Raw genomic sequence first — 25,868 nt, 5'->3', positions numbered from 1 at the left:
CGCAGTCGCCGGGTCAAAATCCTGGAACTCCCTCCCTGACGGGATTGTGGGCCAACCCACAGCGCGGGAACTGCAGCGATTCAAGATGGCGGCTCACCACCACCTTCTCAAGGGACAACTAGGGATGGGCAATAAATGCTGGGCCCAGCCAGCGACGCCCGTGTCCCACGAATGAATAAATAAAACCTCGATCGAGTTTACCCCGTCCCCCCGGCTGAGAGGGGGGGGCACCATGGGACAGCAGACACGGTAACTCCAGACAATATTTAATAATCCGCCATGTTTTTCCTCTGGTCAATATCGACACGCGGATAAGACGTCAACACACTGACGGGCAAACACCGGGGGAGGAGGGATAGGGGGTCGCTGGGGGTGATAAATAGCTCTGCCTTGAGTGGGGCTGGGAAGAGAGCGAGGGATAGAGTCCGTACGCGAGCAAATGAGTCCTTGAAGATCGACATTTCCTTCCCGCGGGTTGGGGAGGAGGGGGTTGGGGTGCCGGAGAGAGAGAGAGAAGCGGTAGGTGCTGGTGGTGTCTCCGTGCAAGCTTATCAACAACAAACGCCTCCCCCCGCCCCAGAACAGGAAGGGCTCGGGTTCCGTGGCGGGAGGGAGTTCCTCCACTCAGCGCCGCACCCCCTCCAGAGGCCGGGGGGGGGGGGGTGTGGGGGTCACGTGTAGAGTTCAAAATCGATCCGTCGCGAGTTGTAGAAGATGCTGGCGGACTCGCCAACCTTGCGGCAGTACACTCCGTCACGGAAATAATCCTGATCCACCCAGTCCTGCGTGTGGGGAGGCGGGGGGGGGGGGGGGGGAAGGAGTCACGGGCAGGGTAGGGTCGGAAAATAAAGAGGGGGACAGATTAGACACATCGAGACACATTCCACCACACCCTCAACTCACGTCACAGCAATATAAAAACCACGACCATTCCTATTTAAATTATTATTGGACTGATATTCCAATGGTAACAATTTGCAGCCTGCTGCTGTGCAGAGGGACCTGGGTGTCCTTGAGCATGAAGAGTAACCAAGAAGGTCGATGAGGGCAGGGCAGCTGATGTTGTCTACATGGACTTTAGCAAGGCCTTTGACAAGGTACCGCATGGTAGGTTGTTGCACAAGGTTAAATCTCACAGGATCCAGGGTGAGGTATCTAAATGGAGACAAAATTGGCTTCTTGACAGAAGCCAGAGAGTGGTTGTAGAGAGTTGTTTTTCAAACTGGAGGCCTGTGACCAGCGGTGTGCCTCAGGGATCAGTGCTGGGCCCACTGTTATTTGTCATTTATATGAATGATTTGGATGAGAATATAGGAGGCATGGTTAGTAAGTTTGCAGATGACACCAAGATTGGTGGCATAGTGGACAGTGAAGAAGGTTATCTCCAATTGCAACGGGATCTTGATCAATTGGGCCAGTGGGCTGACGAATGGCAGATGGAGTTTAATTTTGACAAATGCAAGGTGATGCATTTTGGTCGATTGAACCAGGGCAGGACTTACTCAGTTAATGGTCGGGCGTTGGGGAGAGTTACAGAACAAAGAGATCTAGGGGTACAGGTTCATAGCTCCTTGAAAGTGGAGTCACAGGTGGACAGAGTGGTGAAGAAGGCATTCGGCATGCTTGGTTTCATCGGTCAGAACATTGAATACAGGAGTTGGGACGTCTTGTTGAAGTTGTACAAGACATTGGTAAGGCCCCACTTGGAATACTGTGTACAGTTCTGGTCACCCTATTATAGAAAGGATATTATTAAACTAGAAAGAGTGCAGAAAAGATTTACCAGGATGCTACCGGGACTTGATGGTTTGAGTTATAAGGAGAGGCTGGATAGACTGGGACTTTTTTCTCTGGAGCGTAGGAGGCTGAGGGGTGACCTTATAGAGGTCTATAAAATAATGAGGGGCACAGATCAGCTAGATCGTCAATATCTTTTCCCAAAGGTAGGGGAGTCTAAAACTAGAGGGCATCGGTTTAAGGTGAGAGGGGAGAGATACAAAAGAGTCCAGAGGGGCAATTTTTTTCACACAGAGAGTGGTGAGTGTCTGGAACGAGCTGCCAGAGGCAGTAGTAGAGGCGGGTACAATTTTGTCTTTTAAAAAGCGTTTAGACAGTTACATGGGTACGATGGGTATAGAGGGATATGGGCCAAATGTGGGCAATTGGGACTAGCTTAGCAGTTTAAAAAAAAAGGGCAGCATGGACAAGTTGGGCCGAAGGGCCTGTTTCCATGCTGTAAATCTCTGATTCTATGAATTGCAAAAAGTTAGTTTGCAGGTGCAGCAGGTAATTAAGAAGGTAAATGGAATTTTGTCCTTCATTGCGAGAGGGATGGAGTTTAAAAACAGCGAGGTTATGTTGCAGCTGTATAAGGTGCTGGTGAGGCCATACCTGGAGTGCTGTGTACAGTTTTGGTCTCCTTACTTGAGAAAGGATATACTGGCACTGGAGGGGGTGCAGAGGAGATTCACTAGGTTGATTCCGGAGTTGAGAGAGTTGGCTTATGAGGAGAGACTGAGTAGACTGGGGCTATACTCATTGGAATTCAGAAGAATGAGGGGAGATCTTATAGAAACATATGAGATTATGAAGGGAATAGATAAGATAGAAGCAGGGAAGTTGTTTCCACTGGCGGGTGAAACTAGAACTAGGGGGGATGGCCTCAAAATAAGGGGGAGCAGATTTAGGACTGAGTTGAGGAGGAACTTCTTCACACAAAGGGTTGTGAATCTGTGGAATTTCCCACCCAGTTGAGGCTCCCTCATTGAATGTTTTTAAGGCAAGGATGGATAGATTTTTGAACAGGAAAGGAATTAAGGGGAGCGGGCGGGTAAGTGGAGCTGAGTCCACGCAAAGATCAGCCATGATCTTATTGAATGACGGGGCAGGCTCGAGGGGCCAGGTGGCCGACTCCTGCTCCTAATGTCAGCTGCTGTCAATGTGTTATTACGACACACGGAGTGATTCAATATTACAGGTAACACAGACCCCCAACCAGGAAGACGGAGGCCATTCGGCCCATCGCGTCTGCATCGACTCTCTGAAGGAGGATTTCACCCAGGGTCTGTCCCCAGAACCCCACGTATTTACCCCAAAAATCCCCCAACATCTTTGGACACTAAGGGACAATTTAGCACGGCCAATACACCTAACCTGCACATCTTTGGACACTAAGGGGCAATTTAGCATGGCCAATCCACCTAACCTACACATCTTTGGACACTAAGGGGCAATTTAGCATGGCCAATCCCCCTAACCTGCACATCTTTGGACACTAAGGGACAATTTAGCATGGCCAATCCCCCTAACCTGCACATCTTTGGACACTAAGGGACAATTTAGCATGGCCAATCCACCTAACCCGCACATCTTTGGACACTAAGGGACAATTTAGCATGGCCAATCCACCTAACCTGCACATCTTTGGACACGAAGGGGCAATTTAGCACGGCCAATCCACCTAACCTACACATCTTTGGACACTAAGGGGCAATTTAGCATGGCCAATCCACCTAACCCGCACATCTTTGGAACGTGGGAGGAAACCGGAGCACCAGGAGGAAACCCACGCAGACACGGGGAGAACGTGCAGACTCCGCACAGACAGTGACCCGAGCCGGGAATCGAACCCAGGTCCCTGGCGCTGTGAGGCAGCAGTGCTAACCCACCGGCCCTCAAGCCTTCTCTCGCTGTGATGGAAAGGGTTCTGATATTGTCACATCATTCCAAAATGATGGAGAGTCGCTCCCCTCTGTCCAATCCTACCTGCATCTGACAACTCGAGAAAGGACCAAAGATCTCGGCATCTTCCTTGTTCTCCCATTTGTATTCCCACATCACCTCCGTCAACCCGGTTGGGATTATATCTGGGATCAAACAAAAACAGGAAGAGCGTACTTATTAACATCCCCACAATATCTCCCAGAGAGAGCGAGGACAGAGAGACACCAGTCAGTGTACAGATATCCCCCTGAGAGAGAGAGAGAGGGGACTGAGAGACACCAGTCAGTGTACAGATATCCCCCTGAGAGAGAGAGAGAGGGGACTGAGAGACACCAGTCAGTGTACAGATATCTCCCTGAGAGAGAGAGAGAGGGGACTGAGAGACACCAGTCAGTGTACAGATATCTCCCTGAGAGAGAGAGAGGGGACTGAGAGACACCAGTCAGTGTGCAGATATCTCCCTGAGAGAGAGAGAGGGGACTGAGAGACACCAGTCAGTGTACAGATATCTCCCTGAGAGAGAGAGAGGACTGAGAGACACCAGTCAGTGTACAGATATCTCCCTGAGAGAGAGAGAGAGGGAACTGAGAGACACCAGTCAGTGTACAGATATCTCCCTGAGAGAGAGAGAGGACTGAGAGACACCAGTCAGTGTACAGATATCTCCCTGAGAGAGAGAGAGGGGACTGAGAGACACCAGTCAGTGTACAGATATCTCCCTGAGAGAGAGAGAGGACTGAGAGACACCAGTCAGTGTACAGATATCTCCCTGAGAGAGAGAGAGAGGGAACTGAGAGACACCAGTCAGTGTACAGATATCTCCCTGAGAGAGAGGGGACTGAGAGACACCAGTCAGTGTACAGATATCTCCCTGAGAGAGAGAGAGAGGACTGAGAGACACCAGTCAGTGTCCCGATATCTCCCTGAGAGAGAGAGGGGACTGAGAGACACCAGTCTGTGTACAGATATCTCCCTGAGAGAGAGAGAGAGGGGACTGAGAGACACCAGTCAGTGTCCAGATATCTCCCTGAGAGAGAGAGGGGACTGAGAGACACCAGTCAGTGTACAGATATCTCCCTGAGAGAGAGAGAGAGGACTGAGAGACACCAGTCAGTGTACAGATATCTCCCTGAGAGAGAGAGAGGACTGAGAGACACCAGTCAGTGTACAGATATCTCCCTGAGAGAGAGAGAGAGGGGGCTGAGAGACACCAGTCAGTGTACAGATATCTCCCTGAGAGAGAGAGAGGGGACTGAGAGACACCAGTCAGTGTACAGATATCTCCCAGAGAGAGAGAGAGAGAGGGGACTGAGAGACACCAGTCAGTGTACAGATATCTCCCTGAGAGAGAGAGGGGACTGAGAGACACCAGTCAGTGTACAGATATCTCCCTGAGAGAGAGAGAGAGGACTGAGAGACACCAGTCAGTGTACAGATATCTCCCTGAGAGAGAGGGGACTGAGAGACACCAGTCAGTGTACAGATATCTCTCTGAGAGAGAGTGAGGGGACTGAGAGACACCAGTCAGTGTACAGATATCCCCCTGAGAGAGAGAGGGGACTGAGAGACACCAGTCAGTGTACAGATATCTCCCTGAGAGAAAGAGAGGACGGAGAGACACCAGTCAGTGTACAGATATCTCCCTGAGAGAGAGAGAGGGGACTGAGAGACACCAGTCAGTGTACAGATATCTCCCTGAGAGAGGACTGAGAGACACCAGTCAGTGTGCAGATATCTCCCTGAGAGAGAGAGGACTGAGAGACACCAGTCAGTGTACAGATATCTCCCTGAGAGAGGACTGAGAGACACCAGTCAGTGTGCAGATATCTCCCTGAGAGAGAGACGACTGAGAGACACCAGTCTGTGTTCAGATATCTCCCTGAGTGAGAGAGAGAGGGGACTGAGTGACACCAGTCAGTGTACAGATATCTCCGAGAGAGAGAGAGACGACTGAGAGACACCAGTCAGTGTTCAGATATCTCCCTGAGAGAGAGAGAGAGAGGACTGAGAGACACCAGTCAGTGTACAGATATCTCCCTGAGAGAGAGAGAGAGGGGACTGAGAGACACCAGTCAGTGTACAGATATCCCCCTGAGAGAGAGAGAGAGGGGACTGAGAGACACCAGTCAGTGTACAGATATCTCCCTGAGAGAGAGAGAGAGGGGACTGAGAGACACCAGTCAGTGTACAGATATCTCCCTGAGATAGAGAGAGGGGACTGAGAGACACCAGTCAGTGTACAGATATCTCCCTGAGAGAGAGAGAGAGGGAACTGAGAGACACCAGTCAGTGTACAGATATCTCCCTGAGAGAGAGAGAGGGGACTGAGAGACACCAGTCAGTGTGCAGATATCTCCCTGAGAGAGAGAGAGGGGACTGAGAGACACCAGTCAGTGTACAGATATCTCCCTGAGAGAGAGAGAGGACTGAGAGACACCAGTCAGTGTACAGATATCTCCCTGAGAGAGAGAGAGAGGGAACTGAGAGACACCAGTCAGTGTACAGATATCTCCCTGAGAGAGAGAGAGGACTGAGAGACACCAGTCAGTGTACAGATATCTCCCTGAGAGAGAGAGAGGGGACTGAGAGACACCAGTCAGTGTACAGATATCTCCCTGAGAGAGAGAGAGGACTGAGAGACACCAGTCAGTGTACAGATATCTCCCTGAGAGAGAGAGAGAGGGAACTGAGAGACACCAGTCAGTGTACAGATATCTCCCTGAGAGAGAGGGGACTGAGAGACACCAGTCAGTGTACAGATATCTCCCTGAGAGAGAGAGAGAGGACTGAGAGACACCAGTCAGTGTCCCGATATCTCCCTGAGAGAGAGAGGGGACTGAGAGACACCAGTCTGTGTACAGATATCTCCCTGAGAGAGAGAGAGAGGGGACTGAGAGACACCAGTCAGTGTCCAGATATCTCCCTGAGAGAGAGAGGGGACTGAGAGACACCAGTCAGTGTACAGATATCTCCCTGAGAGAGAGAGAGAGGACTGAGAGACACCAGTCAGTGTACAGATATCTCCCTGATAGAGAGAGAGGACTGAGAGACACCAGTCAGTGTACAGATATCTCCCTGAGAGAGAGAGAGAGGGGGCTGAGAGACACCAGTCAGTGTACAGATATCTCCCTGAGAGAGAGAGAGGGGACTGAGAGACACCAGTCAGTGTACAGATATCTCCCAGAGAGAGAGAGAGAGAGGGGACTGAGAGACACCAGTCAGTGTACAGATATCTCCCTGAGAGAGAGAGGGGACTGAGAGACACCAGTCAGTGTACAGATATCTCCCTGAGAGAGAGAGAGAGAGGACTGAGAGACACCAGTCAGTGTACAGATATCTCCCTGAGAGAGAGAGAGGGGACTGAGAGACACCAGTCAGTGTACAGATATCTCTCTGAGAGAGAGTGAGGGGACTGAGAGACACCAGTCAGTGTACAGATATCTCCCTGAGAGAGAGAGAGGGGACTGAGAGACACCAGTCAGTGTACAGATATCCCCCTGAGAGAGAGAGGGGACTGAGAGACACCAGTCAGTGTACAGATATCCCCCTGAGAGAGAGAGAGAGAGGACTGAGAGACACCAGTCAGTGTACAGATATCTCCCTGAGAGAGAGAGAGGGGACTGAGAGACACCAGTCAGTGTACAGATATCTCCCTGAGAGAGAGAGAGGGGACTGAGAGACACCAGTCAGTGTACAGATATCTCCCTGAGAGAGAGAGAGGGGACTGAGAGACACCAGTCAGTGTACAGATATCTCTCTGAGAGAGAGAGAGAGAGGGGACTGAGAGACATCAGTCAGTGTACAGATATCCCCCTGAGAGAGAGAGGGGACTGAGAGACACCAGTCAGTGTACAGATATCTCCCTGAGAGAAAGAGAGGACGGAGAGACACCAGTCAGTGTACAGATATCTCCCTGAGAGAGAGAGAGGGGACTGAGAGACACCAGTCAGTGTACAGATATCTCCCTGAGAGAGGACTGAGAGACACCAGTCAGTGTGCAGATATCTCCCTGAGAGAGAGAGGACTGAGAGACACCAGTCAGTGTACAGATATCTCCCTGAGAGAGGACTGAGAGACACCAGTCAGTGTGCAGATATCTCCCTGAGAGAGAGACGACTTAGAGACACCAGTCTGTGTTCAGATATCTCCCTGAGTGAGAGAGAGAGGGGACTGAGTGACACCAGTCAGTGTACAGATATCTCCGAGAGAGAGAGAGACGACTGAGAGACACCAGTCAGTGTTCAGATATCTCCCTGAGAGAGAGAGAGAGAGGACTGAGAGACACCAGTCAGTGTACAGATATCTCCCTGAGTGAGAGAGAGAGGGGACTGAGTGACACCAGTCAGTGTACAGATATCTCCCTGAGTGAGAGAGAGAGGGGACTGAGTGACACCAGTCAGTGTACAGATATCTCCCTGAGTGAGAGAGAGAGGGGACTGAGTGACACCAGTCAGTGTACAGATATCTCCCTGAGAGAGAGGGGACTGAGAGACACCAGTCAGTGTTCAGATATCTCCCTGAGAGAGAGAGAGGGGACTGAGAGACACCAGTCAGTGTACAGATATCTCCCTGAGAGAGAGAGAGGGGACTGAGAGACACCAGTCAGTGTACAGATATCTCCCTGAGAGAGAGAGGACTGAGAGACACCAGTCAGTGTACAGATATCTCGTAGAGAGAGAGAGAGACGACTGAGAGACACCAGTCAGTGTTCAGATATCTCCCTGAGAGAGAGAGAGAGAGGACTGAGAGACACCAGTCAGTGTACAGATATCTCCCTGAGTGAGAGAGAGAGGGGACTGAGTGACACCAGTCAGTGTACAGATATCTCCCTGAGTGAGAGAGAGAGGGGACTGAGTGACACCAGTCAGTGTACAGATATCTCCCTGAGTGAGAGAGAGAGGGGACTGAGTGACACCAGTCAGTGTACAGATATCTCCCTGAGAGAGAGGGGACTGAGAGACACCAGTCAGTGTTCAGATATCTCCCTGAGAGAGAGAGAGGGGACTGAGAGACACCAGTCAGTGTACAGATATCTCCCTGAGAGAGAGAGAGGGGACTGAGAGACACCAGTCAGTGTACAGATATCTCCCTGAGAGAGGACTGAGAGACACCAGTCAGTGTACAGATATCTCCCTGAGAGAGAGAGGACTGAGAGACACCAGTCAGTGCACAGATATCTCCCTGAGAGAGAGAGGGGACTGAGAGACACCGGTCAGTGTACAGGTATCTCCCTGAGAGAGAGAGGGGACTGAGAGACACCAGTCAGGGTACAGATATCTCCCTGAGAGAGAGGACTGAGAGACACCAGTCAGTGTATAGATATCTCCCTGAGAGAGAGAGAGGGGACTGAGAGACACCAGTCAGTGTACAGATATCTCCCTGAGAGAGAGAGAGGGGACTGAGAGACACCAGTCAGTGTACAGATATCCCCCTGAGAGAGAGAGGAGACAGAGAGACACCAGTCAGTGTACAGATATCTCCCTGAGAGAGGGGACACTGAGAGACACCAGTCAGTGTACAGATATCCCCCTGAGAGAGAGAGAGAGGAGACAGAGAGACACCAGTCAGTGTACAGATATCTCCCTGAGAGAGAGAGAGGGGACTGAGAGACACCAGTCAGTGTGCAGATATCTCCCTGAGAGAGAGAGAGGGGACTGAGAGACACCAGTCAGTGTACAGATATCTCCCTGAGAGAGAGAGAGAGGGGACTGAGAGACACCAGTCAGTGTACAGATATCTCCCTGAGAGAGAGAGAGGGGACTGAGAGACACCAGTCAGTGTACAGATATCTCCCTGAGAGAGAGAGAGAGGGGGCTGAGAGACACCAGTCAGTGTACAGATATCACCCTGAGAGAGAGAGAGGGGACTGAGAGACACCAGTCAGGGTACAGATAACCCCCTGAGAGAGAGAGAGGGGACTGAGAGACACCAGTCAGTGTACAGATATCTCCCTGAGAGAGAGAGAGGGGACTGAGAGACACCAGTCAGTGTACAGATATCTCCCTGAGAGAGGACTGAGAGACACCAGTCAGTGTACAGATATCCCCCTGTGAGAGAGAGAGGGGACTGAGAGACACCAGTCAGTGTACAGATATCTCCCTGAGAGAGAGAGAGGGGACTGAGAGACACCAGTCAGTGTACAGATATCTCCCTGAGAGAGGACTGAGAGACACCAGTCAGTGTACAGATATCACGCTGAGAGAGAGAGAGAGAGGGGACTGAGAGACACCAGTCAGTGTACAGATATCTCCCTGAGAGAAAGAGAGGGGACTGAGAGACAGCAGTCAGTGTACAGGTATCTCCCTGAGAGAGAGAAAGGGGACTGAGAGACACCAGTCAGTGTACAGATATCTCCCTGAGAGAGAGAGAGAGGGGACTGAGAGACACCAGTCAGTGTACAGATATCTCCCCGAGAGAGAGAGAGGGGACTGAGAGACACCAGTCAGTGTACAGATATCTCCCTGAGTGAGAGAGAGAGGGGACTGAGTGACACCAGTCAGTGTACAGATATCTCCCTGAGAGAGAGAGAGGGGACTGAGAGACACCAGTCAGTGTACAGATATCTCCCTGAGAGAGAGAGAGAGGGGACTGAGAGACACCAGTCAGTGTACAGATATCTCCCTGAGAGAGGACTGAGAGACACCAGTCAGTGTACAGATATCTCCCTGAGAGAGAGAGGACTGAGAGACACCAGTCAGTGTACAGATATCTCCCTGAGAGAGAGAGGGGACTGAGAGACACCGGTCAGTGTACAGATATCCCCCTGAGAGAGAGAGGAGACAGAGAGACACCAGTCAGTGTACAGATATCTCCCTGAGAGAGAGGGGACTGAGAGACACCAGTCAGTGTACAGATATCCCCCTGAGAGAGAGAGAGAGAGGAGACAGAGAGACACCAGTCAGTGTACAGATATATCCCTGAGAGAGAGAGAGAGGGGACTGAGAGACACCAGTCAGTGTACAGATATCACCCTGAGAGAGAGAGAGGGGACTGAGAGACACCAGTCAGGGTACAGATATCTCCCTGAGAGAGAGAGAGGGGACTGAGAGACACCAGTCAGTGTACAGATATCTCCCTGAGAGAGAGAGAGGGGACTGAGAGACACCAGTCAGTGTACAGATATCCCCCTGAGAGAGAGAGGAGACAGAGAGACACCAGTCAGTGTACAGATATCTCCCTGAGAGAGAGGGGACTGAGAGACACCAGTCAGTGTACAGATATCCCCCTGAGAGAGAGAGGAGACAGAGAGACACCAGTCAGTGTACAGATATCTCCCTGAGAGAGAGAGGGGACTGAGAGACACCAGTCAGTGTACAGATATCACCCTGAGAGAGAGAGAGGGGACTGAGAGACACCAGTCAGGGTACAGATATCTCCCTGAGAGAGAGACAGGGGACTGAGAGACACCAGTCAGTGTACAGATATCTCCCTGAGAGAATACTGAGAGACACCAGTCAGTGTACAGATATCTCCCTGAGAGAGAGAGAGTTAGGGGGACAGAGAGAGAGGGAGTTTGGGGGACAGAGAGAGAGGGAGTTTGGGGGACAGAGAGAGAGGGAGTTAGGGGGACAGAGAGAGAGGGAGTTAGGGGGACAGAGAGAGAGGGAGTTAGGGGGACAGAGAGAGGGAGTTAGGGGGACAGAGAGAGAGGGAGTTTGGGGGACAGAGAGAGAGGGAGTTAGGGGGACAGAGAGAGAGGGAGTTGGGGGACAGAGAGAGAGAGAGGGAGTTAGGGGGACAGAGAGAGAGGGAGGTAGGGGGACAGAGAGAGAGGGAGTTAGGGGGACAGAGAGAGAGGGAGTTTGGGGGATAGAGAGAGAGGGAGTTAGGGGGACAGAGAGAGAGGGAGTTAGGGGGACAGAGAGAGGGAGTTAGGGGGACAGAGAGAGAGGGAGTTTGGGGGACAGAGAGAGAGGGAGTTAGGGGGACAGAGAGAGAGGGAGTTAGGGGGACAGAGAGAGAGGGAGTTAGGGGGACAGAGAGAGAGGGAGTTAGGGGGACAGAGAGAGAGGGAGTTAGGGGGACAGAGAGAGAGGGAGTTAGGGGGACAGAGAGAGAGGGAGTTAGGGGGACAGAGAGAGAGGGAGTTAGGGGGACAGAGAGAGAGGGAGTTAGGGGGACAGAGAGAGAGGGAGTTAGGGGGACAGAGAGAGAGAGAGGGAGTTAGGGGGACAGAGAGAGAGGGAGTTAGGGGGACAGAGAGAGAGGGAGTTAGGGGGACAGAGAGAGCGGGAGGGAGTTAGGGGGACAGAGAGGGAGTTTGGGGGACAGAGAGAGAGGGGGTTAGGGGGACAGAGAGATGGAGTTAGGAGGACAGAGAGAGAGGGAGTTAGGGGGACAGAGAGGGAGTTTGGGGGACAGAGAGAGAGGGGGTTAGGGGGACAGAGAGAGAGAGGGAGTTAGGGGGACAGAGAGAGAGGGAGTTAGGGGGACAGAGAGAGAGGCAGTTAGGGGGACAGAGAGGGGGGTCACACCTGTCTCTGGTGAGGTTTCCTCTCTTGGTTTGAGGAGAGTCTCGTCGATCTGTTCAGCGAACATGTCCAGGGGGTCCGCGGCAGCTGCAGACTTGGGGGGCTGCGCACTCGCCTTCCGGAGCCGGTGACGCACCTTCTCGTAGGTGTCCTGATAGATCTCGTACTCTCCCCAGGCCACCATCTGGTCAGCCAGGCCGGTCAGGCGGTCCAAACACTCGCTCCTCCGCCTCTCCTCCTCCTCCTCCTCCTCCGTGGTTGCCCCCTCGCCCTCCTCCTCTCCCTCCCCCTCCCTCTTCCGCCGCTTGGCCTCCCAGGGGCGTCTGCCGGTCTGGCTCTTGCCGCTCCCCCCTTTGCCCCCCAGACGCCGGATCGCTCTGGCCACCGTCTCCCCGGGCTTCAGCAGTTCCAGAATGTTCTCCAGCAGGGTGCGCACGTCCGTGGGGGGCTCCGCGCTCTCGCTGTCCAGATCCCACCGTGGGGACCTCTGCTCCACCCGCACCTAGAACGGGAAACACACACAGCACGGATCAGGCCCCGAACAGGGAGCTTCACTCTGTATCTAACCCCGTGCTGTACCTGTCCTGGGAGTGTTTGATGGGGGACAGTGTAGAGGGAGCTTTACTCTGTATCTAACCCCGTGCTGTACCTGTCCTGGGAGTGTTTGATGGGGACAGTGCAGAGGGAGCTTTACTCTGTATCTAACCCCGTGCTGTACCTGTCCTGGGAGTGTTTGATGGGGACAGTGTAGAGGGAGCTTTACTCTGTATCTAACCCCGTGCTGTATCTGTCCTGGGAGTGTTTGATGGGGGACAGTGTAGAGGGAGCTTTACTCTGTATCTAACCCCGTGCTGTACCTGACCTGGGAGTGTTTGATGGGGGACAGTGTAGAGGGAGCTTTACTCTGTATCTAACCCCGTGCTGTACCTGTCCTGGGAGTGTTTGATGGGGGACAGTGTAGAGGGAGCTTTACTCTGTATCTAACCCCGTGCTGTACCTGTCCTGGGAGTGTTTGATGGGGACAGTGTAGAGGGAGCTTTACTCTGTATCTAACCCCGTGCTGTACCTGTCCTGGGAGTGTTTGATGGGGGACAGTGTAGAGGGAGCTTTACTCTGTATCTAACCCCGTGCTGTACCTGTCCTGGGAGTGTTTGGTGGGGGACAGTGTAGAGGGAGCTTTACTCTGTATCTAACCCCGTGCTGTACCTGTCCTGGGAGTGTTTGATGGGGGACAGTGTAGAGGGAGCTTTACTCTGTATCTAACCCCGTGCTGTCCCTGTCCTGGGAGTGTTTGATGGGGGACAGTGTAGAGGGAGCTTTACTCTGTATCTAACCCCGTGCTGTCCCTGTCCTGGGAGTGTTTGATGGGGGACAGTGTAGAGGGAGCTTTACTCTGTATCTAACCCCGTGCTGTCCCTGTCCTGGGAGTGTTTGATGGGGACAGTGTAGAGGGAGCTTTACTCTGTATCTAACCCCGTGCTGTACCTGTCCTGGGAGTGTTTGATGGGGGACAGTGTAGAGGGAGCTTTACTCTGTATCTAACCCCGTGCTGTCCCTGTCCTGGGAGTGTTTGATGGGGACAGTGTAGAGGGAGCTTTACTCTGTATCTAACCCCGTGCTGTACCTGTCCTGGGAGTGTTTGATGGGGACAGTGTAGAGGGAGCTTTACTCTGTATCTAACCCCGTGCTGTCCCTGTCCTGGGTGTGTTTGATGGGGGACAGTGTAGAGGGAGCTTTACTCTGTATCTAACCCCGTGCTGTCCCTGTCCTGGGAGTGTTTGATGGGGACAGTGTAGAGGGAGCTTTACTCTGTATCTAACCCCGTGCTGTACCTGTCCTGGGAGTGTTTGATGGGGGATAGTGTAGAGGGAGCTTTACTCTGTATCTAACCCCGTGCTGTACCTGTCCTGGGAGTGTTTGATGGGGACAGTGTAGAGGGAGCTTTACTCTGTATCTAACCCCGTGCTGTACCTGTCCTGGGAGTGTTTGATGGGGACAGTGTAGAGGGAGCTTTACTCTGTATCTAACCCCGTGCTGTACCTGTCCTGGGAGTGTTTGATGGGGGACAGTGTAGAGGGAGCTTTACTCTGTATCTAACCCCGTGCTGTCCCTGTCCTGGGTGTGTTTGATGGGGGACAGTGTAGAGGGAGCTTTACTCTGTATCTAACCCCGTGCTGTACCTGTCCTGGGAGTGTTTGATGGGGGACAGTGTAGAGGGAGCTTTACTCTGTATCTAACCCCGTGCTGTACCTGTCCTGGGAGTGTTTGATGGGGGATAGTGTAGAGGGAGCTTTACTCTGTATCTAACCCCGTGCTGTACCTGTCCTGGGAGTGTTTGATGGGGGACAGTGTAGAGGGAGCTTTACTCTGTATCTAACCCCGTGCTGTACCTGTCCTGGGAGTGTTTGATGGGGACAGTGTAGAGGGAGCTTTACTCTGTATCTAACCCCGTGCTGTACCTGTCCTGGGAGTGTTTGATGGGGACAGTGTAGAGGGAGCTTTACTCTGTATCTAACCCCGTGCTGTACCTGTCCTGGGAGTGTTTGATGGGGGACAGTGTAGAGGGAGCTTTACTCTGTATCTAACCCCGTGCTGTACCTGTCCTGGGAGTGTTTGATGGGGACAGTGTAGAGGGAGCTTTACTCTGTATCTAACCCCGTGCTGTACCTGCCCTGGGAGTGTTTGATGGGGACAGTGTAGAGGGAGCTTTACTCTGTATCTAACCCCGTGCTGTACCTGTCCTGGGAGTGTTTGATGGGGGACAGTGTGGAGGGAGCTTTACTCTGTATCTAACCCCGTGCTGTCCCTGTCCTGGGAGTGTTTGATGGGGACAGTGTAGAGGGAGCTTTACTCTGTATCAAACCCCGTGCTGTACCTGTCCTGGGAGTGTTTGATGGGGACAGTGTAGAGGGAGCTTTACTCTGTATCTAACCCCGTGCTGTACCAGTCCTGGGAGTGTTTGATGGGGACAGTGTAGAGGGAGCTTTACTCTGTATCTAACCCCGTGCTGTACCTGTCCTGGGAGTGTTTGATGGGGGACAGTGTAGAGGGAGCTTTACTCTGTATCTAACCCCGTGCTGTACCTGTCCTGGGAGTGTTTGATGGGGGCAGTGTAGAGGGAGCTTTACTCTGTATCTAACCCCGTGCTGTACCTGTCCTGGGAGTGTTTGATGGGGACAGTGTAGAGGGAACTTTACTCTGTATCTAACCCCGTGCTGTACCTGTCCTGGGAGTGTTTGATGGGGGACAGTGTAGAGGGAGCTTTACTCTGTATCTAACCCCGTGCTGTACCTGTCCTGAGAGTGTTTGATGGGGGACAGTGCAGAGGGAGCTTTACTCTGTATCTAACCCCGTGCTGTACCTGTCCTGGGAGTGTTTGATGGGGGACAGTGTAGAGGGAGCTTTACTCTGTATCTAACCCCGTGCTGTACCTGTCCTGGCAGTGTTTGATGGGGGACAGTGTAGAGGGAGCTTTACTCTGTATCTAACCCCGTGCTGTACCTGTCCTGGGAGTGTTTGATGGGGGACAGTGTAGAGGGAGCTTTACTCTGTATCTAACCCCGTGCTGTACCTGTCCTGGGAGTGTTTGATTGGAACAGTGTAGAGGGAGCTTTACTCTGTATCTAACCCCGTGCTGTACCTGTCCTGGGAGTGTTTGATGGGGACAGTGTAGAGGGAGCTTTACTCTGTATCTAACCCCGTGCTGTCCCTGTCCTGGGAGTGTTTGATGGGGACAGTGTAGAGGGAGCTTTACTCTGTATCTCACCCCGTGCTGTCCCTGTCCTGGGAGTGTTTGATGGGGACAGTGTAGAGGGAGCTTTACTCTGTATCTAACCCCGTGCTGTACCTGTCCTGGGAGTGTTTGATGGGGGACAGTGTAGAGGGAGCTTTACTCTGTATCTAACCCCGTGCTGTACCTGTCCTGGGAGTGTTTGATGGGGGACAGTGTAGAGGGAGCTTCACTCTGTATCTAACCCCGTGCTGTACCTGTCCTGGGAGTGTTTGATGGGGACAGTGTAGAGGGAGCTTTACTCTGTATCTAACCCCGTGCTGTACCTGTCCTGGGAGTGTTTGATGGGGGACAGTGTAGAGGGAGCTTTACTCTGTATCTAACCCCGTGCTGTACCTGTCCTGGGAGTGTTTGATGGGGGACAGTGTAGAGGGAGCTTTACTCTGTATCTAACCCCGTGCTGTACCTGTCCTGGGAGTGTTTGATGGGGGACAGTGTAGAGGGAGCTTTACTCTGTATCTAACCCCGTGCTGTACCTGTCCTGGGAGTGTTTGATTGGAACAGTGTAGAGGGAGCTTTACTCTGTATCTAACCCCGTTCTGTCCCTGTCCTGGGAGTGTTTGATGGGGACAGTGTAGAGGGAGCTTTACTCTGTATCTAACCCCGTGCTGTCCCTGTCCTGGGAGTGTTTGATGGGGACAGTGTAGAGGGAGCTTTACTCTGTATCTCACCCCGTGCTGTCCCTGTCCTGGGAGTGTTTGATGGGGACAGTGTAGAGGGAGCTTTACTCTGTATCTAACCCCGTGCTGTACCTGTCCTGGGAGTGTTTGATGGGGGACAGTGTAGAGGGAGCTTTACTCTGTATCTAACCCCGTGCTGTACCTGTCCTGGGAGTGTTTGATGGGGGACAGTGTAGAGGGAGCTTTACTCTGTATCTAACCCCGTGCTGTACCTGTCCTGGGAGTGTTCGATGGGGACAGTGTAGAGGGAGCTTTACTCTGTATCTAACCCCGTGCTGTACCTGTCCTGGGAGTGTTTGATGGGGGACAGTGTAGAGGGAGCTTTACTCTGTATCTAACACCGTGCTGTACCTGTCCTGGGAGTGTTTGATGGGGGACAGTGTAGAGGGAGCTTTACTCTGTATCTAACCCCGTGCTGTACCTGTCCTGGGAGTGTTTGATGGGGGACAGTGTAGAGGGAGCTTTACTCTGTATCTAACCCCGTGCTGTACCTGTCCTGGGAGTTTTGATGGGGGACAGTGTAGAGGGAACTTTACTCTGTATCTAACCCCGTGCTGTACCTGTCCTGGGAGTGTTTGATGGGGGACAGTGCAGAGGGAGCTTTACTCTGTATCTAACCCCGTGCTGTCCCTGTCCTGGGAGTGTTTGATGGGGACAGTGTAGAGGGAGCTTTACTCTGTATCTAACCCCGTGCTGTACCTGTCCTGGGAGTGTTTGATGGGGGACAGTGTAGAGGGAACTTTACTCTGTATCTAACCCCGTGCTGTACCTGTCCTGGGAGTGTTTGATGGGGACAGTGTGGAGGGAGCTTTACTCTGTATCTAACCCCGTGCTGTCCCTGTCCTGGGAGTGTTTGATGGGGACAGTGTAGAGGGAGCTTTACTCTGTATCAAACCCCGTGCTGTACCTGTCCTGGGAGTGTTTGATGGGGACAGTGTAGAGGGAGCTTTACTCTGTATCTAACCCCGTGCTGTACCAGTCCTGGGAGTGTTTGATGGGGACAGTGTAGAGGGAGCTTTACTCTGTATCTAACCCCGTGCTGTACCTGTCCTGGGAGTGTTTGATGGGGGACAGTGTAGAGGGAGCTTTACTCTGTATCTAACCCCGTGCTGTACCTGTCCTGGGAGTGTTTGATGGGGACAGTGTAGAGGGAGCTTTACTCTGTATCTAACCCCGTGCTGTACCTGCCCTGGGAGTGTTTGATGGGGACAGTGTAGAGGGAGCTTTACTCTGTATCTAACCCCGTGCTGTACCTGTCCTGGGAGTGTTTGATGGGGGACAGTGTGGAGGGAGCTTTACTCTGTATCTAACCCCGTGCTGTCCCTGTCCTGGGAGTGTTTGATGGGGACAGTGTAGAGGGAGCTTTACTCTGTATCAAACCCCGTGCTGTACCAGTCCTGGGAGTGTTTGATGGGGACAGTGTAGAGGGAGCTTTACTCTGTATCTAACCCCGTGCTGTACCTGTCCTGGCAGTGTTTGATGGGGGACAGTGTAGAGGGAGCTTTACTCTGTATCTAACCCCGTGCTGTACCTGTCCTGGGAGTGTTTGATGGGGACAGTGTAGAGGGAGCTTTACTCTGTATCTAACCCCGTGCTGTACCTGCCCTGGGAGTGTTTGATGGGGACAGTGTAGAGGGAGCTTTACTCTGTATCTAACCCCGTGCTGTACCTGTCCTGGGAGTGTTTGATGGGGGACAGTGGAGAGGGAGCTTTACTCTGTATCTCACCCCATGCTGTACCTGTCCTGGGAGTGTTTGATGGGGGACAGTGGAGAGGGAGCTTTACTCTGTATCTAACCCCGTGCTGTACCTGTCCTGGGAGTGTTTGATGGGGGACAGTGTAGAGGGAGCTTTACTCTCTATCTAACCCCATGCTGTCCCTGTCCTGGGAGTGTTTGATGGGGGACAGTGTAGAGGGAGCTTTACTCTCTATCTAACCCCGTGCTGTACCTGTCCTGGGAGTGTTTGATGGTGGACAGTGTAGAGGGAGCTTTACTCTGTATCTAACCCCGTGCTGTACCTGTCCTGGGAGTGTTTGATGGGGACAGTGTAGAGGGAGCTTTACTCTGTATCTAACCCCGTGCTGTACCAGTCCTGGGAGTGTTTGATGGGGACAGTGTAGAGGGAGCTTTACTCTGTATCTAACCCCGTGCTGTACCAGTCCTGGGAGTGTTTGATGGGGACAGTGTAGAGGGAGCTTTACTCTGTATCTAACCCCGTGCTGTACCTGTCCTGGGAGTGTTTGATGGGGGACAGTGTAGAGGGAGCTTTACTCTGTATCTAACCCCGTGCTGTACCTGTCCTGGGAGTGTTTGATGGGGGACAGTGTAGAGGGAGCTTTACTCTGTATCTAACCCCGTGCTGTACCTGTCCTGGGAGTGTTTGATGTGGACAGTGTAGAGGGAGCTTTACTCTGTATCTAACCCCGTGCTGTACCTGTCCTGGGAGTGTTTGATGGGGGACAGTGTAGAGGGAGCTTTACTCTGTATCTAACCCCGTGCTGTACCTGTCCTGGGAGTGTTTGATGGGGACAGAGTAGAGGGAGCTTTACTCTGTTTCTAACCCCGTGCTGTCCCTGTCCTGGGAGTGTTTGATGGGGACAGTGTAGAGAGAGCTTTACTCTGTATCTAACCCCGTGCTGTACCTGTCCTGGGAGTGTTTGATGGGGACAGTGTAGAGGGAGCTTTACTCTGTATCTAACCCCGTGCTGTACCTGTCCTGGGAGTGTTTGATGGGGACAGTGTAGAGGGAGCTTTACTCTGTATCTAACCCCGTGCTGTACCTGTCCTGGGAGTGTTTGATGGGGGACAGTGTAGAGGGAGCTTTACTCTGTATCTAACCCCGTGCTGTACCTGTCCTGGGAGTGTTTGATGGGGGACAGTGTAGAGGGAGCTTTACTCTGTATCTAACCCCGTGCTGTACCTGTCCTGGGAGTGTTTGATGGGGGACAGTGTAGAGGGAGCTTTACTCTGTATCTAACCCCGTGCTGTACCTGTCCTGGGAGTGTTTGATGGGGGACAGTGTAGAGGGAGCTTTACTCTGTATCTAACCCCGTGCTGTACCTGTCCTGGGAGTGTTTGATGGGGGACAGTGTAGAGGGAGCTTTACTCTGTATCTAAACCCGTGCTGTACCTGTCCTGGGAGTGTTTGATGGGGGACAGTGTAGAGGGAGCTTTACTCTGTATCTAACCCCGTGCTGTACCTGTCCTGGGAGTGTTTGATGGGGGACAGTGTAGAGGGAGCTTTACTCTGTATCTAAACCTGTGCTTTATCGAACCTTAGTTGGGCCTCATTTTGGAATATAGTGTTCAATTCTGGTCGCCACGCTACCAGAAGGATGTGGAGGCTTTGGAGAGGGTACAGAAAAGATTTACCAGGATGTTGCCTGGTATGGAGGGCATTAGCTATGAGGAGAGGTTGGAGAAACTCAGTTTGCAATGACGGAGATTGAGAGGCGACCCAATAGAAGTTTACAAGATTATGAGGGACAGAGTGGATAGTCAGGTGCTTTTTCCTAGGGTGGAAAAGACAAGTACTCGGGGATCTAGGTTTAAGGTGCGAGGGGCAAGGTTTGGAGGAGATGTACGAGACAAGTTATTTTTACACAGAGCGGGGGGTGAGTGTCTGGCACGCACTGCCCGCGGAGGTGGTGGGAGTGGGTACAATAGCGGCATTTAAGGGGCAACTCGACAAATATGGGAATCGGGAGGGGACGCCGCTGCATCTTTCCTCAAATAAGGGACCAAAACTGTGCAAAATAATTCAGGTCTGGCCTCACCAATGCCGTGTATAAAAGACGGGGATGGGGAATGGGAAAATGCCGAGGAAATCAGAAGCACAAAGGGACTTGGGAATCATTGTTCAAGATTCTCTTAAGGTTAACGTGCAGGTTCAGTCGGCAGTTAGGAAGGCAAACGCAATGTTAGCATTCATGTCGAGAGGGCTAGAATACAAGAGCAGGGATGGACTTCTGAGGCTGTATAAGGTTCTGGTCAGACCCCCATTTGGAGTATTGCGAGCGGTTTTGGGCCCCCGTATCTAAGGAAGGATGTGCCGGCCTCGGAGAGGGTCCGGAGGAGGTTCACAAGAACGATCCCTGGGATGAAGAGCTTGTCGGATGAGGAACGGGTTGAGGACTCTGGGATCTGTACTGGTTGGGAGTTTAGAAGGACGAGAGATCTTATTGAAACTTACAGGATACTGCGAGGCCTGGATAGAGTGGACGTGGAGAGGATGTTTCCACCAGGAGGAAAAACTAGAACCGGAGGGAACGCAACCTCAGGCTGAAGGGACGATCCTTAAAAACAGAGATGAGGAGGAATTTCTTCAGTGGTGAATGTGTGGAACTCTTTGCCGCAGAGGAGGTCGGGTCATTGAGTGTCTTTAAGACAGAGATAGATTCTTGATTAATAAGGGGATCGGGGGAAAAGGCAGGAGAATGGGTATGAGAAAAATATCAGCCATGATAGAATGGCGGAGCAGACTCGATGGGCCGAGTGGCCACATTCTGCTCCTCTGTCTTATAACAGTGAAGATCGCAAAAGAAGACGGAAGATTCCGGAAGATGACAAACCTGGTTGTAATTTAGAGAGTGACGAACAATTCTATTTTTTGGGTTCATAAACGGGAATGGGATTGATCGAAGCAGCACTCCATTAGAATGGTGTTTTATTGGGTTGGGAATAGTTTCGTTAACCTGTTCACTATTAGTTAGATCAATAAAGTGTTACTTGTTGCTTTTACAGAGAGAGTCTCAGGGGAGTTATTCTGATTTAGCCACGAAAAGTTGCGGAAGCTCAGATACTCCCCCTTCTCACACGCACTTTAACAGATGATGAAGAGAGGGACTCCTCTGAGAGGTTAGGTGTAAGCTCAGGGGATCCACCTCCTCTTCATAACCCCCCCTTGCCCCTCCTGTGTCTCCACCCTCGCTCCCCAACGTCAGGGGTAGTGCCGCCCCCTTCTCCAGACCCCGCCCGCCCCCAGTAGCCTATTAGATTTAAATTTGATGTTTTGGTAAGCTGAGAATCAACCATATTGTCAGAAATATTGATGCGTCACCAGGGCTGACTCTATAGTTAAGAAAGTCCCACCAACGCCTCTACTTTCTCAGGGAGGCGAAGGAAATTCGGCATGTCAGCTACGACTCTCACCAACTTTTACAGATGCCCCATAGAAAGCATCCTTTCCGGGTGTATCACAGCTCGGTCTGGGGCTCCTGCTCTGCCCAAGACCGCAAGGAACTACAAAGGGTCGTGAATGTAGCCCAGTCCATCACCAGCCTCCCATCCATTGACTCCGTCTACACTTCCCGCTGCCTCGAGGAAAAGCAGCCGGCATAATCAAGGACCACCTCACGCACCCCGGACATTCTCTCTTCCACCTTCTTCCGTCGGGGAAAAGATACAAAAGTCTGAGGTCACGTACCGACCGACTCAAGAACAGCTTCTTCCCTGCTGCTGTCAGACTTTTGAATGGACCTACCTCGCATTAAGCTGATCTTTCTCTACACCCTAGCTGTGACTGTAACACTACATTCTGCACCCTCTCCTTTCCTTCTCTATGAACGGTATGCTTTGTCTGTATAGCGTGCAAGAAACAATACTTTTCACTGTATCCCGATACACGTGACAATAATAAATCAGATCAAAGGGGTACAAGTTCAGAAGATATAGGAGCAGGATTAGGCCACTTGGTCCTTCGATTCTGCTCTGCAATGGGTGATATGCTCCCCAGGGCCTGATGGCATCTATCCTCGACTGCTCAGGGAGACGAGAGGTGAAATTGCTGGGCCTCTGACAGAAATCTTTGTCTCTTCATTGGACACAGGTGAGGCCCCTGAGGATTGGAGGATCGCGAATGTGGTCCTGTTATTTAAGAAGGGTAGCAGGGATAACCCGGGTAATTATAGGCCGGTGAGCTTGACGTCCGTGGTGGGGAAGTTGTTGGAGAGGATTCTTAGAACATAGAACATAGAACATTACAGCGCAGAACAGGCCCTTCGGCCCACGATGTTGCACCGACCAGTTAAAAAAAAAAAAAAACTGTGACCCTCCAACCTAAACCAATTTCTTTTCGTCCATGAACCTATCTACGGATCTCTTAAACGCCCCCAAACTAGGCGCATTTACTACTGATGCTGGCAGGGCATTCCAATCCCTCACCACCCTCTGGGTAAAGAACCTACCCCTGACATCGGTTCTATAACTACCCCCCCTCAATTTAAAGCCATGCCCCTTCGTGCTGGATTTCGCCATCAGAGGAAAAAGGCTATCACTATCCACCCTATCTAAACCTCTAATCATCTTATATGTTTCAATAAGATCCCCTCTTAGCCGCCGCCTTTCCAGCGAAAACAATCCCAAATCCCTCAGCCTCTCCTCATAGGATCTCCCCTCCATACCAGGCAACATCCTGGTAAACCTCCTCTGCACCCTCTCCAAAGCCTCCACATCCTTCCTGTAATGTGGGGACCAGAACTGCACACAGTACTCCAAGTGCGGCCGCACCAGAGTTGTGTACAGTTGCAACATAACGCTACGACTCCTAAATTCAATCCCCCTACCAATAAACGCCAAGACACCATATGCCTTCTTAACAACCTTATCTACTTGATTCCCAACTTTCAGGGATCTATGCACACATACACCTAGATCCCTCTGCTCCTCCACACTATTCAAAGTCCTCCCGTTAGCCCTATACTCAACACATCTGTTATTCCTACCAAAGTGAATTACCTCACACTTCTCCGCATTAAACTCCATCCGCCACCTCTCGGCCCAACTTTGCAACCTGTCTAAGTCTTCCTGCAAACTACGACACCCTTCCTCACTGTCTACCACACCACCGACTTTGGTGTCATCAGCAAATTTGCTAATCCACCCAACTATACCCTCATCCAGATCATTAATAAATATTACAAACAGCAGTGGCCCCAAAACAGATCCCTGAGGTACACCACTTGTAACCGCACTCCATGATGAATATTTACTATCAACCACCACCCTCTGTTTCCTATCCGCTAGCCAATTCCTGATCCAATTTCCTAGATCACCCCCAATCCCATACATCTGCATTTTCTGCAGAAGCCTACCATGGTGAACCTTATCAAACGCCTTACTAAAATCCATATATACCACGTCCACTGCCTTGCCCCCATCCACCTCCTTGGTCACTTTCTCAAAAAACTCAATAAGGTTAGTAAGGCACGACCTACCTGCCACAAAACCATGCTGACTATCACCTATCAATTCATTACTCTCCAAATAACTATAAATCCTATCCCTTATAATTTTTTCCAACATCTTGCCGACAACAGAAGTGAGACTCACCGGTCTATAATTCCCGGGGAAGTCTCTGTTCCCCTTCTTAAACAATGGGACAACATTCGCTAACCTCCAATCTTCTGGTACTATACCAGAGGCCAACGACGACCTGAAGATCAGAGCCAGAGGCTCTGCAATCACTTCTCTTGCCTCCCAGAGAATCCTTGGATAAATCCCATCCGGACCAGGGGATTTATCTATTTTCAGACCCTCCAGAATATCCTGCACATCCTCCTTATCAACTGTAATACTGTCTATTCTACTCCCTTGCAACCCAGTGTCCTCCTCAGCTATATTCATGTCCCCTTGCGTGAACACCGAAGAGAAATATTGGTTCAATGCTTCACCAATCTCCTCCGGTTCCACACATAAGATTCTTAGAGACAGGATGTATGCGCATTTAGAACGGAACAATCTCATTAGTGACAGACAGCATGGTTTTGTAAGAGGGAGGTCGTGCCTTACAAATTTGGTGGAGTGTTTTGAGGAAGTGACAAAAACGGTTGATGAAGGAAGGGCCGTGGATGTCGTCTATATGGATTTCAGTAAGGCATTTGACAAAGTCCCACATGGCAGGTTGGTTAAGAAGGTTAAGGCTCATGGGATACAAGGAGAAGTGGCTAGATGGGTGGAGAACTGGCTTGGCCATAGGAGACAGAGGGTAGTGGTCGAAGGGTCTTTTTCCGGCTGGAGGTCTGTGACCAGTGGTGTTCCGCAGGGCTCTGTACTGGGACCTCTGCTATTTGTGATATATATAAATGATTTGGAAGAAGGTGTAACTGGTGTAATCAGCAAGTTTGCGGATGACACGAAGATGGCTGGACTTGCGGATAGCGAAGAGCATTGTCGGGCAATACAGCAGGATATAGATAGGCTGGAAAATTGGGCGGAGAGGTGGCAGATGGAGTTTAATCCGGATAAATGCGAAGTGATGCATTTTGGAGGAAATAATGTAGGGAGGAGTTATACAATAAATGGCAGAGTCATCAGGAGTATAGAAACACAGAGGGACCTGGGTGTGCAAGTCCACAAATCCTTGAAGGTGGCATCACAGGTGGAGAAGGTGGTGAAGAAGGCATATGGTATGCTTGCCTTTATAGGACGGGGTATAGAGTATAAAAGCTGGAGTCTGATGATGCAGCTGTATAGAACGCTGGTTAGGCCACATTTGGAGTACTGCGTCCAGTTCTGGTCGCCGCACTACCAGAAGGACGTGGAGGCGTTAGAGAGAGTGCAGAGAAGGTTTACCAGGATGTTGCCCGTTTCCTGTGCTGTACTGTTCTTTGTTCCCATCCCCCTTTTCCTGCCTTCCCCCCCCCGACAAGCCGCCCTTACCCAGTCGATGTTGTCCAGCCAGTTGTCACGGATGACACCCTCCTTCTTGAGGAAGTAGTTCCCCTCCGAGTCGAAATGGCCCTCCTCCATCTCCTCGTCCAAGTTGAAAGGTGTGATCTTGATGCCCTCATCGTAATCGATGGTGGCGGATTCTTGCCCTGTTAACGGGTGGGGGGGGGGGGTAGGTGGGGCGAGGAGGAAACGGAGCGGTGATTTGTTAGTTAGCCGCCAGTGTGTGCCTACTCTCCCTGTGGCCAACCGTGTGCCTACTCTCCCTGTGGCCACCCCCCCCTCAGGAACACGGCTCCCACCCCGCCCACCAAATCAAATCAAAAGGACAGTCCGAGTGTTCTACAGCATGGAGGAGGCCCTTCGACCCATCCCCGTCTGTGCCGTCCATCCATCCCCATCTATTCTGCTTCCCAGCACTTGCTCTGTAGCTCCGTACGCTGTGGCGTTTTCAAGTGCTCATCCACACTGCTCTTAATTGTTGTTAGAGTTTCCATCTCTCCCCATTACAAGTGCACATCCAAATTCCTGTTAAC

At 51.6% G+C, this 25,868-nt stretch overlaps 1 protein-coding gene across 1 annotated transcript; it reads right to left on the bottom strand.

Annotated features, from left to right (window-relative positions):
- Window positions 1–253: 253 nt before the first annotated feature.
- LOC144490056 (CD2 antigen cytoplasmic tail-binding protein 2-like) lies at window positions 254–25,868 on the bottom strand. The gene is made up of 4 exons (XM_078207868.1): window positions 25,324–25,868; window positions 12,198–12,696; window positions 3,766–3,866; window positions 254–782 (listed from the first exon to the last, which is right to left on the bottom strand). Exons 1-4 carry the CDS (start codon window positions 25,411–25,413, stop codon window positions 672–674), a joined length of 801 nt encoding a protein of 266 aa, XP_078063994.1. The 5' UTR covers window positions 25,414–25,868; the 3' UTR covers window positions 254–671.

This window comes from Mustelus asterias, unplaced genomic scaffold, assembly GCF_964213995.1.
Source record: "Mustelus asterias unplaced genomic scaffold, sMusAst1.hap1.1 HAP1_SCAFFOLD_2823, whole genome shotgun sequence".
Lineage (NCBI taxonomy): Eukaryota > Metazoa > Chordata > Chondrichthyes > Carcharhiniformes > Triakidae > Mustelus > Mustelus asterias.
This window is presented reverse-complemented; position numbering and strand designations above follow the sequence as displayed.

What these genes read in the sequence shown, in the direction of transcription:
- LOC144490056 (XM_078207868.1), bottom strand. Translation starts at nt 25,413, where the DNA reads ATGGAGGAGGGCCATTTCGACTCGGAGGGGAACTACTTCCTCAAGAAG. An exon ending in GGCTGGACAACATCGACTGG is followed by an intron (nt 12,697 to 25,323) that starts GTAAGGGCGGCT and finishes TTCCCGTTCTAG; the next exon opens with GTGCGGGTGGAGCAGAGGTC. An exon ending in GGAAACCTCACCAGAGACAG is followed by an intron (nt 3,867 to 12,197) that starts GTGTGACCCCCC and finishes GTTTGATCCCAG; the next exon opens with ATATAATCCCAACCGGGTTG.